We start from the raw sequence: 18,500 nt of genomic DNA, 5'->3' as shown, positions 1-18,500 counted from the left end.
AAAAAGATATTTTTGAAAATTGGAAATTAGAAAGATATTTAATACGGAAAGATGTTTTTAGAAATTGGAATTTGGAGATTTAAATATTTAATATATATATATATATATATCAAAAAAAAGAAAAAGGTGTGGGGTCCACATGCCATCATTGAAGTCCACGATTTCCCCGTACACAACTTCGTCCAAATTACCCTATTTTTATTAATATTTTCCCTCCTATCCCATTTTTGACATTACTTTAAAAAAATACATTATTTAAAAAAAGATTCCGTGGAAGGAAATAGACCATTTGCATAAACGATGTTTAAGCAAAAAAAAAATAATAGAATATACAGTACAAGAATAAAATAATTACTTATATAGCACAAAAATATATAGTACAATAATAAAACAATTACTTATATAGCACAAAAATATATAGTACAATAATAAAATAATTACTTATATAGCACAAAACTATAACTGATAGCGGTTATTATTGGTGGTAGTAGCTATCACTAATATATGTTATTACTAATATTTGTTCCTAGTGATAACTTTCGATTTAGAAAATAACCGTTCGTACATTTCCTTTCGATTTTCTCACATCGAAAGCTTATTTTAGGTCAATTTCTATTTACACAATGATATGAATTTCTAAATTTTTAAAGAAAAACTATAACAAATAGCACACTTTAGAAAATAAATTGAATTATAGCACAATAATAAAATATTTGAAAAAATAGCAAATATTGATTAGCCAACTGATAAAAATTTTCAAAATGTTAAGTCGCTCTTTAGTGGCTACAATTGATAGGGCGCTATCAATGATAGTAACTTTTGATAGGAACTGATAACATAGTTTTCAAATTAAAAGTTGTCATTGGTAGCATCTATCGGTCGTAGCAATTTATAGTAGAAATAAATTGCTATGCCTGATAGATGTTAATAGCAATAGCTTTTTATTTAAGAAAATGGGGAAGAATCACTTGTAATAGTTGCAAATTAAAAGTTATTAGCTATATGTGATATTCACTAATCGTTTCATTAAAAACTTTTCTAATAACCTCATCACATTTTTTAACCCATTGTTGTTGTGAGCTCTATAATTCTGAAAGAGGAATAGAGAAAAAGTTTTTTTTCTTTAAAATTTTCGAGCACTTTAGCTCGGACCTCACACGCCCCCCAATTTTTTATCGTAGCAAGGTCCTCATTGTTGAAAAGTGAATGATAAGATGAACTTAGAAAATTTTACATAAGAGGTTTGAGGTAAAACTTGCTCGCCTAATAAAACGCCATAAATATTTGGTAAGTAAGGTTTCGTAATGAGAGATTGAACGTCGAACAACAAAGTTAAATTCAAAGTTGCATGGTTAATATCATTGAAGTTATCCGTACGAGTAACATGGGGAATAAAACTCAGAAAGCGAATGCAAGCGATGCAAAACTCAAGAAACGAGGAAAGCATGTACTTCATATATTGAAACAAGCAAATAAACGTACAAGCACAAAAGAGAACAATAAAGAAACACAAAAGATAATAAGTACAAAAGTTAGAGGACACTCCCAAATTTATGTTTCTTGGCGAGGATCAGGGATACTGAGATTGCCTTGCGTTGGTGGTGTTAGGGGTTCCTCTTTGTTTGGCGGGATGATCGGAGCAAGCGTGTCGTTGCACGGAGACCGCATGGGTATAATCCATCAAGGTTTTGAACTAAAACATGTTTTCTAAATAGTTATTCTCAATGCTCAGCTTTGACATATAAATCATTGTAACCATAACATAGTAAAGCTTTAGAAGCATTTCAAAAATTCCTTAATCATTCAGAGATACATTAAGTTATCATATACCAGCTATTGGCTTATACATCCATAATTTAACATAGGTCAATATATCTAAACCTTCCCCATAGACATTATGACCTTCACTAATGTAATAGTCCCATCTATAAAGCCTTCGCATCAGTAGTTAGGAATCATTATGTGCACATTTAGAGGTAGTTTGGTATAGCACTGACATAACTTAATCACAACATTTAAATACAAGTTTTCTCATAAAACTTGAAATGCAACTTTTAGAAATCTTAAGCATTTAAGTAAATCACTTTAATGCATGAATCACTCACATGCTATTACTTGTGTAAATTGAAATAATGCTTGACAAATAACTTTTAAAACAAGTTTTGTTCACAAATTTGAAGCTTTTCTCCTTAGTTTGAGAAAATTCACCAAGCTTCCCTTGTCCTATTAATAGGGTATTTATACTCCACTTAATCCCTAATGTTCAGAAAATACCTAATCTCCAAAAAAAAATTGCTAGAACACCCAAAAATGTTAAAAAATGTCATGTGGGTTGCTTGGTGCGCAGGACATGGGCAGCAGGCTGCACGTGTTCGCGCAGGCTCATGGGCCTAGTCGTGTGCTTACCTCGCATGCCCTAGCACGCCGTTCGACTCGCCGATGACTTCCTTGTTTGCGTGTTCATGGTGTCACAATCGTAACTTTAAAACACGATTGTGTTACACTTGTTCTACTCAGTCAACAAGTCAGCCATTCAATATTCGAAACTCGCGGACAAACTCGCGGTATGATGTAGCCTCCCTCTACGTTCTCGAGAAAATGTTTTTATAAAACGGGAGAGAGAAAGTAAATAGTTGAAAACATCATAAAAGAAAGCATTGAAGACTGATCAATTGCAAAGAAAATAGCTTAGCTTGCAAAGAGTGCAAGGCTTGGGCGGGGTCAGACTATTCATGTACCCCTATAGTACATATTGAGATTTTTGGCCTTGAAGGCTTGCATATGAAAAGGCCAAAATGTCACACTGTAGCTCGGCGACACGAAATCGAAAGAATTAACCTAGACTACTTTCAAGACATAAAGATAAAGCTATTTAGGGGTATTCGGGCATACGGCCATAGGTAAATAATACCTTGGACAAACATGCCATTGACATTCTCCCCTATTTAAATAGTTGACGTCCTCGTCAATTGGCGAAGCTGGAGCTCTTAATTGAAAGCTTGGTCATCCACTCGAACTCAAGAGGGCATCGCTTTTGATCTACCCTCTCCTCCATCGGCCTTGAAGCTTCTTCTAGGCACACTTGAGCGATGTCGGCCATCTGTTCCCATTTCTCTTCAACTCTGTGAACTTGAGGGCGGTCCCCTACATAAGGGCCATCAGCGAGCGACGACAATACAAAATGCCTATTACCTTTAATCTTAAACGAACTTCTCTTGATCAGTGAGTCTGTCTGAACACTACGACCATATTAGGTTACATTCAGCAGCTGAACCCAATTCTTTTGTCTGCCATCAACACAATGATGCAGATATTCTTCGAACACACAGCTGAATTGCACGCCTTCAACTTTGGGAGTCTTGGTCGCATCGACGACCCGAAGACTTGGCCCCTCGATCATGGCTTTGCTTTAAACCATTGAAGGCGGCCTGACACTCGAGGTTCCCACTCCACTGAGTGTCTTCTTCTCTTAACAACCCACTTTGGTGACACTCCACCACATGACCCAGCACGTTTATCTGGCTCTGCACAGAATAACACTTTCCTCCCTTGGCATCGGTAAGACTAAATGACACTACGGGAAACTCGTATGCTCCATGTCCAGTGACACAAGTTGTCTCGAGTCTCTTTACCTTCGTTGTTTTTACTCGACAGTACCTCGATCGGATGTCTGACTTTGGGAAATACTTCACCCCACATGGGTGGTCAAACAGCCTGGTGAGTGCAGGGAGTGGATATTTGCGGTGAACTATGAGCTTACTCTGGATACGGCGGTCAATACACTGTTGTCGGTGGCGTCATGCGACTTCTCATGCGCTTTTGCCTCTGACGGCGACTCTATCCCATGGTCGGTCCTCCTTCTCATCGACAAGGACTTGGGCCAACTATTTGGCATCACACCACGACACTTCTCCGGGACACACAGATTGTCTTTGGGGACTGTCTCCATTTTTCTCAACGCCCCAATCGAAATCTCTACAGATGGTGGTTCCTCTTGGACGCGATTCGTATCTAGTTGCATGACCGATATCATTTTAAATCCGTTAGGCTGACGAATTTCTGCTTGCACTACTGTGGGAAAAGATCCAGTAATCACTAGGCATCTGGCTGAGGGCATTGGTATGACTTGATGTTCAAGGAGGAACTCCATTCCCAACACTACATCGAAGTCGTCCATCTTTACAACCACAAAGTCCACCGGGCTTTTCCACCCTTCCAACTTTATCATCGTTTGTTTCATTAGTCCGACGATAGGTAGGGCAATGGAATTCACGACCTTCATTCCTCCTGAATCCTTCTCCCAACGGAGTCTTAGACGTCGGGCCTCTGCCTCTGTTATAAAGTTATGAGTCATACTGGAATCAACCATAGTACTCTTAGTTTGTTTTTGGTTAATCCAGGTATCAACATACAATAAGCCCCCTTTAGTTGGTACGTGTCTCTCTCCTGACTTCTTCTGGAGAGACGACATGTATTTTATGACCCCTATTCGAGTCTTCTCGCCCCCATCTATTTGGCCCACTTCACCCTCAGCTTGATTCGACTTATAATCTGAATCTGCGATTAATGAGGCCTGAAATGCATGGAAGTCGACTTTATTCGGGCATTCTCTTGCCAGATGTGGTCCCCCACATATGAAACAACTAAGGGGACGCTTGGGTGGGCTTCGATTATTTGGCCTTCGCCATGTGCTCTCTGTGTTTGATTGGTAAGGTCTGCGGTCTCTACCGGAATCTTTACCTCCATCGGTATCTTTGGGAGAACTCGAGCGACTATTCCTGTTCCTTCCAGGTGAGGAACTTTGGCGACTTCTCACATCTTGAGAGTCACTGGTCAGATCGAACAACCGTTCGGCTGCTGCATACGCTGACGTGAGGCCTTGGACCCTTTGTTCATATAACTTGGTCATGGCCCACGGTTTCAGCTCTTCGACAAAACAGAAAACTTTGTATTTCTCTAACATATCGCGGATGTCTAACATCAGGCCCGCAAACTGTTTCACGTTCTCTCGAATGTTGCCAGTGTGTTTCAGATCACGCAATTTTTGTCGAGCTAGGATTTCCACATTCTCGGGGAAGAATTGGGAGTGAAGTTCTTTCTTCAGGACGTCCCAAGTATCTATTGTGCAACGCCCTTCCTGTATGTCCATGTATCGGGACCTCCACCACAACTTGGCATCCTCACACAGATACATTGTCGCCAATGTCACTTTGGTTTCTTCGGTGACTGTGTTTGTGGCTTTGAAGTACTGTTCGAGATTAAATATGAAGTTCTTTAAGGCCTTTGCATCCCTCACCCCACATAAGGGCTTGAGTTCCGGAACCTTCACCTTAAAAACGGGAACTACTCCTCCAACCGGAACTTGGTTTGCCATTGCTCGCATTATGAGACCCAGTCTTGTGTTCACATATGCGATTTCATTTCTAACGACATCGAGAGTAGCTCGAAAATCCTCTAACATGCCATTTATCATCTTCAAGAGTGTCTTCTGAGAGCTGTCTAGCTCGTTGACACGTCCTTCCATGTGGGCAACAAAGCCTGACAAACTGTCCTCATATTCATAGTTAATAGTTCTTCCAACATTTGCTTCTTGAGTGTCGACTCCTGCAAATAACTCTTGTATCGGTAATCCTTCGACACGGTCAGTTACCATATCGATTGTATCAGCTTTCTCGGAAATTTCTTCGAGACGAGCCTCCAAGTAGCAGATGGAGTCGGGAACTTCGACTAGGTAGAGCATTTTCTCTTCTAGCTCTACCAGTCGGTCTTTCTAGGCCTTGCCCGATGGATTTGTGCTAGGCCTCCAATCACTCAAGTTTACAAGAGAAGGGGTAAAAAGGGGAATTCCACCCAGACAGCTTGGTAGTTAGGATGGCCAGTGGTCCTCATGACACATGGCAGCAGGAGCATAAGAATATTAGGAATATATATAGGAGCTTTTTGTATTAGGGTTGGGCATCTTGATCGTTAGGCATTTTGGAGTGAACATAGTTCATGGTGGAGAGTACAACCCTCTTATTTGGCTGAGTTTCTTGTTGGTTTTGTTAATCTTTTGTGGCCGGTGAACTATTATCCATATATCAATATAACTACAACTTAACTCTCCTTTTATATATAATTCTCTGTGAATTCTGCTGGAGTATTAGTGTATTGTGTGTGCTGTTTGGTTAATATTGTTGTAGGTGGAAAGGGAGCCTAACATTGGTATCAAAGCCATTCGACATCCTGGGGAGGTGGAAGAAAATGACGCAAAAATTAATCGAAGAACGATTGGATGCGTCGGAAAAGGAGATTGAAGCCATCAAAAAAGAGGTTCAACGCATACCTTTCCTAGAGAAGACGATGGAGAAAATGCACGCCATCTTAACCGAAATGTATGAGGATCGCCAAAGACATCCTAGCAGTTCGGAACTGACCGGAGTGAGTACGGGAAAACGGAAAATTCGAACGAAAGATGTGGTCGACGGAGACGAGGAAGGGGAAACCTCTCTGAGTTTAGAACCGGGGGCAGGGCAAGATCGCATAAAGTTTAAAAAACTGGAGATGCCAGTTTTTAATGGAGAAGACTTGGATGGATGGATTTATAGGGCGGAGCACTATTTTCAGATGCATCTTCTAAATGAGCAGAAGAAGTTAAAGATAGCTATAGTCAGCATGGAAGGAAAGGGATTGTGCTGGTTCCGTTGGGCGGAGAATAGGAAACGCTTCCGATCGTGGAAAGAGTTAAAAGAGAGAATGTACAACCGTTTTCGTAATAGAGAATATGGAACGGGTTGCGCGCGATTCTTGGCTATAAAATAGGAGGGATCGGTGGGAGAATATTTGCAGCGCTTTGAGGAGCTGTCGGTGCCGTTACCGGAAATGGCGGAGAACGTCCTGGTAGGGGCCTTCACGAATGGGTTGGACCCGGTTATTAGAACTGAAGTATTTGCAATGTGGGCCGTGGGCTTGGAGGACATGATGTATGCGGCCCGATTAGCTGAAGAAAAACTAGAGATAGCTAGGGCTTCGCACGGCCCATAGGCTAAGGATTTTAAATCGGCCCAAAAACACGCGCCAAAAAATGTGGAAACCCCTTCGACTAAAATAGTAACGTTGGCCGAGAGGATCCCTGCGAGTCTGAACCAAGCAAACAACTCACAGAACGGCGTGACAGGGATGGGCGGACGACGGGATACCGGTTTTCGGAGGTGGACGGATTCTGAACTGCAAGCACGACGTGACAAGGGGCTGTGTTATCGATGCGACAAACCATTTAGCAAAGGCCATCGCTGCAAAAACAAAGAACTTCACCTCTGTGTGGTCGCGGACGATCTAGAAGATGTTGAAATGGTGGATAGTGCGTACGAGGGAGAGATGGTGGAAGTCAGTCCGGTGGTAGAGTTGTCCTTGAACTCCGTTGTGGGGTTGACAGCACCGGGTACGTTCAAGCTAAAAGGAACGGTGGAGAACCAAGAAATAGTGATCATGGTGGATTGTGGGGCGACCCATAATTTCATCTCCCTGAAGCTGGTCGAGAATCTAAAATTACCTATGGCGGAAACAACGAACTACGGAGTTATTATGGGATCCGGGAAGGCAGTGCAAGGCCGCGGAATGTGTAAAGGTATCACCGTGGGTCTGCCGGTGATATCCATAGTAGAGGATTTCTTGCCGCTGGAACTGGGTAACATCGATATGGTGCTGGGGATGCAGTGGCTGCAGAAACAAGGAGCAATGACAGTGGATTGGAAAGCCCTCACCATGACCTTTGTTGTCAGAGATACTAAGGTAATCCTAAAAGGGGATCCTTCGCTGACCAGAACGGAGATATCCTTGAAAGTGTTAGTTAAAACGTGGCAACCGGATGATCAAGGATTTCTAGTTAACTTCAGTGCCATGGGCATTCCCAAGGAAGACCGGGAATTAGTAGTGACAGATGCTGTGGAAGACTATCAACCAGAATTTGCACAGCTACAGCAGGAATTCAGTGATGTATTTGAAATGCCCGACGGTCTGCCCCCGATGCGACGAATCGACCATAGGATCCAGTTGAAAGAAGGTACGGATCCCATTAACGTGAGACCATATCGCTACCCACACGCCCAGAAAAACGAGATTGAAAGATTGGTGAATGACATGCTGGCTTCAGGAATTATACGACCTAGCACCAGCCCGTTTTCCAGCCCGGTTATCATGGTAAAAAAGAAGGATGGGGGATGGCGGTTCTGCGTCGACTATCGCGCTTTAAACCGAGCAACGGTACCGGATAAGTTCCCTATTCCCATGATTGATGAGTTGTTGGATGAGTTAAGTGGAGCGAGTATTTTCTCTAAAATAGACTTGAAATCCGGGTACCATCAAATCCGGGTACGGGATGAAGATGTAAGCAAGACAGCTTTCAGAACACACGAGGGTCATTACGAGTTCTTATTCATGCCCTTCGGCCTCACCAATGCGCCTGCAACATTCCAAGCATTGATGAATCAGGTTTTTCGACCTTATTTACGCAAGTTTTTGACGACATTCTGGTGTACAGCAGAGACGTGGAAACACATCTAGAGCATCTGACTATGGTGTTTCAGCTATTGAGACAGCATTGCCTCTTTGCTAACCGATAGAAATGTCATTTTGCGAAGGACCGAATCGAGTACTCAGGCCATTGGGTGTCGGCCAAGGGAGTGGAAGCTGATCAGGAGAAGATTAAGGCCATGATAGAGTGGCCAATACTGAAGAATATACGGGAGCTTCGGGGTTTCTTAGGGCTGACCGGGTATTACCGTCGGTTTGTGGCAAATTATGGCGCCATTGCTACACCACTCACGAAGCTAACCAAGAAGAATAATTTCCGTTGGTCGGAAGAGGCAACGAAAGCATTTGAACAACTTAAAAGAGCCATGGTAACACTTCCCGTGCTAGCATTACCTGACTTTCAGCTGCCCTTTGAAGTGGAAACCGACGCATCAGGTATCGGGTTAGGGGTTGTGTTAGCGCAGAACAAAAGGCCAATCGCGTATTTCAGCCAAAAACTATCACAAACGGCCCGAGAAAAATTTGTTTACGAAAGGGAGTTGATGGCCATAGTATTGGCCGTGGAAAAATGGCGGCATTACCTTTTGGGGCATCGATTTGTGGTATATACTGATCAGAAAGCGTTGAGAAATATTCTGGAGCAAAGAGAAATAATACCCGGTGTGCAAAAGTGGCTGATGAAGCTGATCGGATTTGACTTTGAAATACGCTATAGAGCTGGACCCGAAAACAAAGTTGCGGACGCCTTGTACCGTATGCCATTTGAGGCTGAGTTAAATGCCATTACTGTCCCCTCCTTGCTGGACATTACAGTGATCGAAAAAGAGGTACAAGCGGATGAAAAATTGAAGGCCATATTTGATAGAATTGTGGCGGATCCGGACTGTGTCCCCCGATATACGGTTCGCCAAGGTAAGCTGTTTTATAGGGGCAGATTAGTTATTTCGAGAACTTCGAGCTTCATCCCGACTATATTACACACTTTCCATGATTTGGTCCTTGGGGGACATTCCCGACAGCTACGCACTTATAAAAGGATAGCAGCTGAATTGTTTTGGGACGGGATGAAAAAGGACATCAAACAATATGTGGATCACTGTCATGTTTGCCAGCAAAACAAGGTCCAAGCGTTATCTCCGGCCGGACTGTTACAACCTCTCCCTATTCCTAACCGTATTTGGGAAGATATTTCCATGGATTTTGTGGAGGGCCTCCCACGTTCCAAGGGATTTGACACGATATTGGTGATAGTTGATCGCCTAAGCAAATATGCTCATTTTATTACCTTGGGTCACCCATTTTCGGCTAAAGTAGTGGCTTTGGTGTTCATCAAAGAGGTAGTGCGCCTCCATGGATATCCTCGCTCGATAGTATCCGACCGTGACCGAGTCTTTTTAAGCCACTTTTGGCAAGAGTTATTCCGTTTGCAAGGGACTCAACTAAAGCGGAGCACGACATACAATCCCCAAACCGATGGACAAACGGAGGTAGTGAACAAATGCTTGGAACTCTATTTAAGATGTTTGTGCCAAGAAAAGCAAAAGTCGTGGAGTGATAAGGTGGCATGGGCTGAATATTGGTACAATACAAATTACCAATCGTCCATCAAAAATACCCCTTATGCGGTAGTTTATGGTCAGCCTCCTCCTCCCATCATTTCGTATGGTCAAACCGGGACAACGCCGAATGATTCGGTGGAGCAGCAGTTGCAATCTCGAGATGAGATGTTGAAAGTGTTGAAGCGACATTTGCAGCACGCCCAAGAAAGAGTGAAGAAATTTGCCAATATCCATCGTCGGGACGTGGTGTTTGACATTGGGGACAGGGTATACTTAAAATTGCAGCCTTATAGACAGCAGTCAGTAGCGAAAAAACGCTGTGAGAAATTATCACCAAGGTATTTTGGACCATATACGGTGTTGGGACGAGTAGGAGAGGTCGCCTACCTGCTGGACCTTCCGGAAACTGCTAAAATACATCCCGTCTTCCATGTATTGCAACTTAAGAAAGCAGTAGGAGACCAACATCCAGTTTATCCGGACGTCACAATGATAAATGACCAAATGGAGTTAGTGTTGGAACCGAAAAACGTGATCCAACGCCGCTGGAACGAGGCCGAACGTGATTGGGAATATTTGGTGCAATGGAAAGACCAACCAAGCCATGAGGCAACGTGGGAGTCCTACGCGATGCTTCGACATCAATTTCCAAATTCCACCTTGAGGACAAGGTGGCTCTTCTCCGTGGGGGTATTGCTAGGCCTCCAATCACTCAAGTTTACAAGAGAAGGGGTAAAAAGGGGAATTCCACCCAGACAGCTTGGTAGTTAGGATGACCAGTGGTCCTCATGACACATGGCAGCAGGAGCATAAGAATATTAGGAATATATATAGGAGCTTTTTGTATTAGGGTTGGGCATCTTGATCGTTAGGCATTTTGGAGTGAACATAGTTCATGGTGGAGAGTACAGCCCTCTTATTTGGCTGAGTTTCTTGTTGGTTTTGTTAATCTTTTGTGGCTGGTGAACTATTATCCATATATCAATATAACTACAACTTAACTCTCCTTTTATATATAATTCTCTGTGAATTCTGCTGGAGTATTAGTGTATTGTGTGTGCTGTTTGGTTAATATTGTTGTAGGTGGAAAGGGAGCCTAACAATTTGCCGACGACATACTTCGGTCTTACTGTCAATTAGCCGATTTGGCTCTGATACCAGTTGTCACAATCATAACTTTAAAACACGATCGTGTGGCACTTGTTCTGCTCAGTCAACAAGTCAGTCGTTCAATATTCGAAACCCGCGGACAAACTCGCGGTATGATGTAGCCTCCCTCCACGTTCTCGAGAAAATGTTTTTATAAAACGGGAGAGAGAAAGTAAATAGTTGAAAACATCATAAAGGAAAGCATTGAAGACTGTCACTTGCAAAGAAAATAGCTTAGCTTGCAAAGAGTGCGACAAGGCTTGGGCGGGGGTCGAACTACTCATGTACCCCCTATAGTACATATTGAGATTTTTGGCCTTGGCAGACTTGCATATGAAAAAGCCGAAATGTTACACTGTGGCTCGGTGACACGAAAACGAAAGAATTAACCTAGACTACTTTCAAGACATAAAGATAAAGCGATTTAGGGGTATTCGGGCATACGGCCATAGGTAAATAATACCTTGGACAAATATGCCCTTGACACATGGCACCCTAGATGGCCTAGACGTGTGCCTCATGCCGCCTGGCCGTGTGGTGGAGATGCTTCTCCCATGACCCAAAGCCTAAATAACATCTTACGTCATGTTGCCCACTTGTATTCCATCTCATCCTGTCATCCTAGCATTCGGCCCACCCTTAGCCTTGCCTAGAAACATGATTTTTCGACCAAAAACTTAATTCAAATTTGGAGCTTAATAACTTAAAATCTAGAACTCAAATCAAGAAGCTTTCTTCTACAAACTTGCTAAAAATGTCTTAACTAGTTTACCTCGAAATTCTATTAACAAATTTCAAGTATAGAGTTCTGTAGCTCCAAAATACTCAACATTGCTTAGTTTTCATTCGAAAATGACCCTTTGGGTCTTTCTTCACTTCAACACCTTTCTTCTTGGCATCCTTTCTTCTTGGAAGCCTTTCTCCTGATAGTAGACTTAGCTTATGAGATTTTTCAAGTGGAATTGCCCAATTGGCACGAGTAGATTGTGAACACCATTCATCCAAAGTTGGATATAGTGATCCTTGCATGCTCCTTAATTAACACCTTTCTTCTCGCCTCTCACCCCCATACCTATCACTTTCCACGTCATGCTGCTTACCTCTCCTACTTGGCAAAACTTCGGTGTCTTGCATGTTGTCCACTTGTACTCCACCTTACATCTTACCTCATATTGCTTAGGTCATCCTTGGATGCCTATCCCTTTTTCCTTGAGGGCTCTTCAGTAAATTTTTGCTACCAAGAACACCTAAGACTTCCTTTTTGCTCGCCAAACCTCCCAAACTTCCCCCAATGCCTTCAACAAACCATGTAATATTGACTAGCATGAGGCTGGATTGCCCCCTTGGCCGTATAGCCCACCTCTTGGCTACATGCTAACCTCTTTGGAGGTTCTTGACATTTCCTAAATGCCTAGCTTTCTTGTCTAGCATACCCTTGGTCATTTAGCCTTGTCCTATAGTGGTTGTCTTGACCATTTAGCCTTGACACCTCTCGGCCATACCACATCTTAACCTTTGGCCGCCCAACTTGTCTCTTTAAAGGTTCACTTGACACTTTTGGCCGCTTAAAGTATGCAACATGCGATAGCCAACACTTAACCAATTTCCAAACATTCTTTTGGCCTTCCTTTATTACGATGACTCTTTTCTTTTGTCATTTTAAAAACAACACATCTTCCATAACACTTGAACTTAACTATCTAATCTTATTAAAATTCTTTTCCAATCTATCTTGAAGCGTCAATCTTAAACCATCTTTCTCCTAACCTCAACCCCTAATATTCTTTTGAGTTCCTTAGATGACTTAGAGATTCTTGGGTTCTAGGGTTTACACGCAAGATGCACGTTCGAAAATATGTATTGCAGTATGCGGAGGGGAGGAATGCGCTACAGGTCTTTGTCAGGGTTGAGAAATTCTTCTTCGTTAACAATGCTCTTTTGATTAAAGAAGGGCTTGTTAAGGTTAGGTGACAAGGTGGAGGATGTTGGGTATGATTGGTGGTGGGGGGGGGTTGAGTTTTTGGATAAGGAGGAGGAGGACTGAAGGATTTGGATTTTGGAGGTGGCGATAAGGGTAGGATGGCTAGAGGTTTAGGGTTTATGGTCGTGTCTAGCTTCCATCTCTTTTCCTTTTTTCTGCAAGCTAGATGCGCTATCATGGGACTTTTTCCTCTTGAGCGGTGGCGGCGGAGGAGATGCCTCTTTTTCTTCTCCCTTAACTTTATTAAGGGTTTTGAGGCATCTCTGCTCTTCTTTATTTTGATGGAGCGTTATGGTTTGGTTGAGAGTCACTTGAGAACATACAAAACTAAAAATGGGTGCTTGCGAAAAAGTTGAAAGCTCAGGAACCTCTTTCAGACAAAGAGCTTTAATTGTAAAGGGGAAGGGCATAATGTCTTTAGGTGCTTTCATCGAAGAAAGGATGGAGTTTTTTATTATGGCACCAAGGTTGACTACTATCTTCTTCTTAATGCAGTAAATCATCATTGCATATCTCAGTGGGATGGTGTTGTCGTGACGCGTTAGCATTATCTTCTTTTTTATGAAAAACAGTCACATACTCGCCTTAGTGGTCAGCCGATGTGGGTACAATAGGTAATTTCTTGTTAGAGTGATATCACATTCCACCCCAAGCCACACGATAGTTTTCAAGGCTTCCCTGGCCTGCCTTTTCAAAGTTGTAGTGATTAACGCCTGCTCTGGTGTCTTAGCATCAAAGGGCAAGTCGTACAATTTGTTAATGGCCTCAACATTGAAGTAGATGCTTTTCCCGTCCATTATCACATAGTATTCGGCTTGGTTGAGATCTGATGTGTAGAATTTTCTGATAACCTTCAACCGAATCTTAGAAGTCCCCTTGAAGAACTTCCTCCATCCAAACACCTTAATTGAGGCGTCCAAAAGCTTTCGGAAGGAAAGAGGTCCTTCTCCACCTTCACTTCCTTGGCAATGCTCAACTTTGGGGCCTTGCCTCCCTCACCGCCTTGTTGGCTTCCTTCAGGTGTGGAAGCGTCAACCTGGCTTCTCTTCCTCTTCTCATGTTTGATGGCGGCTTTTTTCCTCGTCTTCTTGGGTGAGGCCCTTTTATCATTGTCTAGGCTCATTGCCTCTACCTCAAGCTTGAGCTCTTCAGCCAGCTCGACGTCTTCCCCTCTTATTGTCGTTTGCTTGCAAGACAATGTCTCAACTTGCTCGCTTATCCTTTTGAACTTTAAAAGATAATCCAAACACATCTAAGTTTGTTGAAATTACACACTTGATTTACAAGTTGGGCCTTGAAGTGCTTTTTTCACACTTTTTTAAATTTTGGTAGGTTGTGAGTTATGAACTTACACTTAAGCATTGTTTGGTCGTTTTGAAAATTCATACTTACACACGTTTTGAATACTTTTTAGGTTTGTTTGAGTTTGTTGCACTTGCACACTTGGTTGCCATTTTGGGTCTTGAAGTACTTTTTTCAACCTTTCAGAATTTTTTGGTAGGTTATGAGTTGCGAACCTACACTTAAGCTTTTTTAGGTTGTTTTGAAAATTCAAGTGATACTTAGTACGTTTCGAACTCTTTTTAGGTTGGTTAAAACTAAGTTCGTTAAACTTACACACACTTGGTTGCCATTTTGGGTCTTAAAATGCTTTTTCCACCCTTTGTAACTTTTTGGTAGGTTATGAGTTATCAACTTACATTTAAGCTTTGTTAGGTTGTTTTGAAAGTTCAAGTGATACTTAGAGACATTTTGAACTCTTTGTAGGTTGGTTTGAAACTAAGTTTGTTGAACTTACGCACTTGGTTGCCATTTTGGATCTTAAAGTGCTTTTTTCACCCTATTTCTAACTTTTTGGTAAGTTATGAGTTACCAATTTACACTTAAGCTTTGTTACGTTTTGAAAGTTTAAGTGATACTTAGACATGTCTTGACCACTTTTTAGGTTGATTTGGAACTAATTTTGTTACACTTGTGCACTTAGTTGCCATTTTGGGTCTTGAGTTGTTTTTTTTTGCACTTTTTGCATTTTTTGGTAGGTTATGAGTGACGAACTTACAATTAAACATTGTTAGGTCGTTCAGAAAGTTCAAGTGATGCTTAAACATGGTTTGAAAACATTTTAGGTTTGTTTAAGACTAAGTTTGTTTCACTTGCATACTTGGTTGTCATTTTGGGTCTTAAATTGCATTTTTCACTCATTTTGAACTTTTTGGTAGTTTATGAGTTACGAACTTACACTTCATTGTTAGGGTTTTTTAAACACTTTTTATGTTGGTTTGAAACTAAGTTTGTTGCACTTACACATTTGGTTGACATGTTGGGTCTTGAAGTGCTTTTTCACACTTTTTGAAAATTTTGGTAGGTTGTTAGTTACAAACTTACACTTAAGCATTGTTTGGTCGTTTTGAAAGCTTACACACGTTTTGAACTCTTTTGAGGATGGTTTGAAACTAAGTTTGTTGCACTTACATGCTTGGTTGTCATTTTCGGCCTTGAAGCGCTTTTTTCATACTTTTTGAACTTTTTGGTAGGTTGTGAGTTACGAACTTACATTTAAGCATTGTTAGGTCGTTGTAAAAGTTCAAGTGATACTTTAACACGTTTTGAACACCTTTTAGGTTGGTTTGAGACTAAGTTTGTTGCACTTAACCACTTGGTTTCCATTTTGGGTCTTAAAGTGCTTTTTCTACACTTTTTGAACTTTTTGGTAGGTTATGAGTAACGAAATAACACTTAGCATTGTTAGGTCATTTTTAAAGTTTGAGTGATGCTTAAACATATTTTGAAAACCTTTTAGGTTGTTTTAAACTAAGTTTTTTTGCACATACACATATCGTTGTTGTTTTGGGTCTTAAAGGACCTTTTCCACACTTTTTGAACTTTTTGGTAAGTTATGAATTACGAACTTACACTTAAGTGTTATTAGGTCATTTGAAAGCTTAGACGCATTTTGAATACTTGTTAGATTTGTATAAAACTAAGTTTGTTGCACTTACACACATGACATTTTAGGTCTTGAAGTGCTTTCTTCAACCTTTTTTAAATTTTTGGTAGGTTCTGAGTTACAAACTTACTGCGAAGATTTGTTAGGTCGTTTTGATAATTCAAGTGATACCTAGACAATGCAACTGACCTTAAATAATGCCAAATTTTACTGCTTTCTTTTAAATTAAACACATTTTTTTTTTAATTTTTAGTTTAACCTCTCTAATAAAATTTGATTGAAATTATAGTTTACTTTTTGTAGGAATAAAGGAAAATGAAGTATAACCAAACTTAGGACCTTTACAAGCAAGCTTCCATGAAGAACTACATTACAATGGGAGGTTTTCTATTCCCCTTCTCTTTTTTTCCATCCTTAGAATTTTGGACTAAGCGAAACTAGACCTTCTTAGTTCCTAGAGTTAAGCTTGTTAGGCCAAGTAGAATGCTTTGGGCTCCCTCTGTATAAAAGCCTATGTGGGGAACTCTTCACTTTTCGACAAAACGAAACAAGACCTTTCTAGTTGCTAGGGTTAAGTTGGTTAGGCCAAGTAGAATGCATTGGGCTCCCTCAGTATCAGAGCTTGTGTGAGGAACAATTCACCTTTGGCCTAAGTGAAACCGGACCTTCTTAGTTCCTAGATTTAAGTTGGTTAGGCCAAGAAGAATGTGTTAGGCTCCTCAATATCAGAGCTTGTGTGAAGAACTCTTCACTTTTGGCCTACGTGAAACCAAACCTTCCTAGTTCCTAGAGTTAAATTGGTTGGAACAAGTAGAATGGGTTGAGCTTCCTCAGTACTAGAACTTGTGTGGGGAACTCTTCAATTTTGGCCTAAGCGAAACTAGACCATCCTAGTTCCTAGAGTTAAGTTGGTTAGGCCAAGTAGAATGCGTTGGGCTCCCTCAGTATTAGAGCTTGTGTGGGAAATTCTTCACTTTTCGCCTACGCGAAACTAGACCTTCCTAGTTCCTAGAGTTAAGTTCGTTAGGCCAATTCGAATGCATTGGGTTTAGTATCACGTTAGGCCAAGTCGAATGCATTGGGCTCAGTATCAGAGATTGTGTGGGGAACTCTTCACTTTTCGCCTATGTGAAACCAGACCATCCTAGTTCCTAGAGCTAAGTTGGTTAGACCAAGTAGAATGCATTGGACTCCCTTAGTATTAGAGCTTGTGTAGAAACTTTTCACTTTTGGCCTACGCGAAACCAGTCCTTCATAGTTCCTACAGTTGAGTTGGTTTGGCCAAGTAGAATGTGTTGGGCTCCCTCACTGTCAGAGCTTGTGTGGGGAACTTTTTACTTTTGGCCTAATCGAAACCAGACCTTCCTAGTTCCTAGAGTTAAGTTGGTTAGTCCAAGTAGAATGCGTTGGGCTCCCTGAGTATTAGAACTTGTGTGGGGAACTCTTTATTTTTGGCCTACGCAAAACCATACCTTCTTAGTAACTAGAGTTAAGTTGGTTAGGCCAAGAAAATGCATTGAGCTCCCTCAATATTAGAGCTTGTGTGGGAAACTCTTCACTTTTGGCCTACGCGAAACCAGTCCTTCATAGTTCCTAGAATTAAGGCTGTTAAGCCAAGTAGAATGCGTTAGGCTCCCTCAGTATCAGAGCTTGTCTTGGGAACTCCTTACTTTTGGCCTAAGCGAAACTAGACCTTCCTAGTTCCTAGAGTTAAGTTGGTTAGTTCAAGTAGAATGTGTTGGGTTCCCTTAGTATCAGAGCTTGTGTGGGAAACTTTTTACTTTTGGCCTACACAAAACGAAACCTTCCTAGATTCTAGAGTTAAGTTGGTTAGGCCAAGTATAATGCGTTGGGCTCCCTTAGTATAAAAGCTTGTGTGGGGAACTCTTCACTTTTCGCCAAAACGAAACCAGACCTTCCTAGTTGCTAGGGTTAAGTTGGTTTGACCAAGTAGAATGGGTTGTGCTTCCTCAGTATTAGAGCTTGTGTGGGGAAACCTTCACTTTTGGCCTAAACGAAACCAGACCTTCCTAGTTCCTAGAGTTAAGTTTGTTAGGCCAAGTAGAATGCGTTGGGCTCCCTCAAAATTAGAGCTTATGTGGAAAACTCTCCACTTTTCGCCTACGCGAAACTAGACCTTCCTAGTTCCTAGAGTTAAGTTCATTAGGTCAAGTAGAATGCGTTGGGCTCCCGCAGTATCAGAGAATGTGTGGGGAACTCCACTTTTTGCCTACGCGAAATCATACCATCCTAGTTCCTAGAGTTAAGTTGGTTAGGCCAAGTAGAATGCGTTGGACTCCATCAATATTAGAGCTTGTGTGGGAAACTTTTCACTTTTGGCCTACGCAAAACC

General features: G+C 41.6%; 1 protein-coding gene across 1 annotated transcript; it reads left to right on the top strand.

Annotated features, from left to right (window-relative positions):
- Nucleotides 1–7,158: 7,158 nt before the first annotated feature.
- On the top strand, nt 7,159–8,541 carry LOC127149991 (uncharacterized). The gene has a single exon (XM_051086593.1). It carries the CDS (start codon nt 7,159–7,161, stop codon nt 8,539–8,541), a length of 1,383 nt encoding a protein of 460 aa, XP_050942550.1.
- Nucleotides 8,542–18,500: the final 9,959 nt, after the last annotated feature.

Source organism: Cucumis melo, chromosome 6 (genome assembly GCF_025177605.1).
Source record: "Cucumis melo cultivar AY chromosome 6, USDA_Cmelo_AY_1.0, whole genome shotgun sequence".
Lineage (NCBI taxonomy): Eukaryota > Viridiplantae > Streptophyta > Magnoliopsida > Cucurbitales > Cucurbitaceae > Cucumis > Cucumis melo.
The sequence above is the reverse complement of the archived record's forward strand: the minus strand, read 5'-3'. Positions and strand labels throughout refer to the sequence as shown.

Bases quoted from the DNA above. Each gene is read 5' to 3' on its own strand.
- LOC127149991 (XM_051086593.1), top strand. From the start codon at position 7,159: ATGGGCGGACGACGGGATACCGGTTTTCGGAGGTGGACGGATTCTGAA.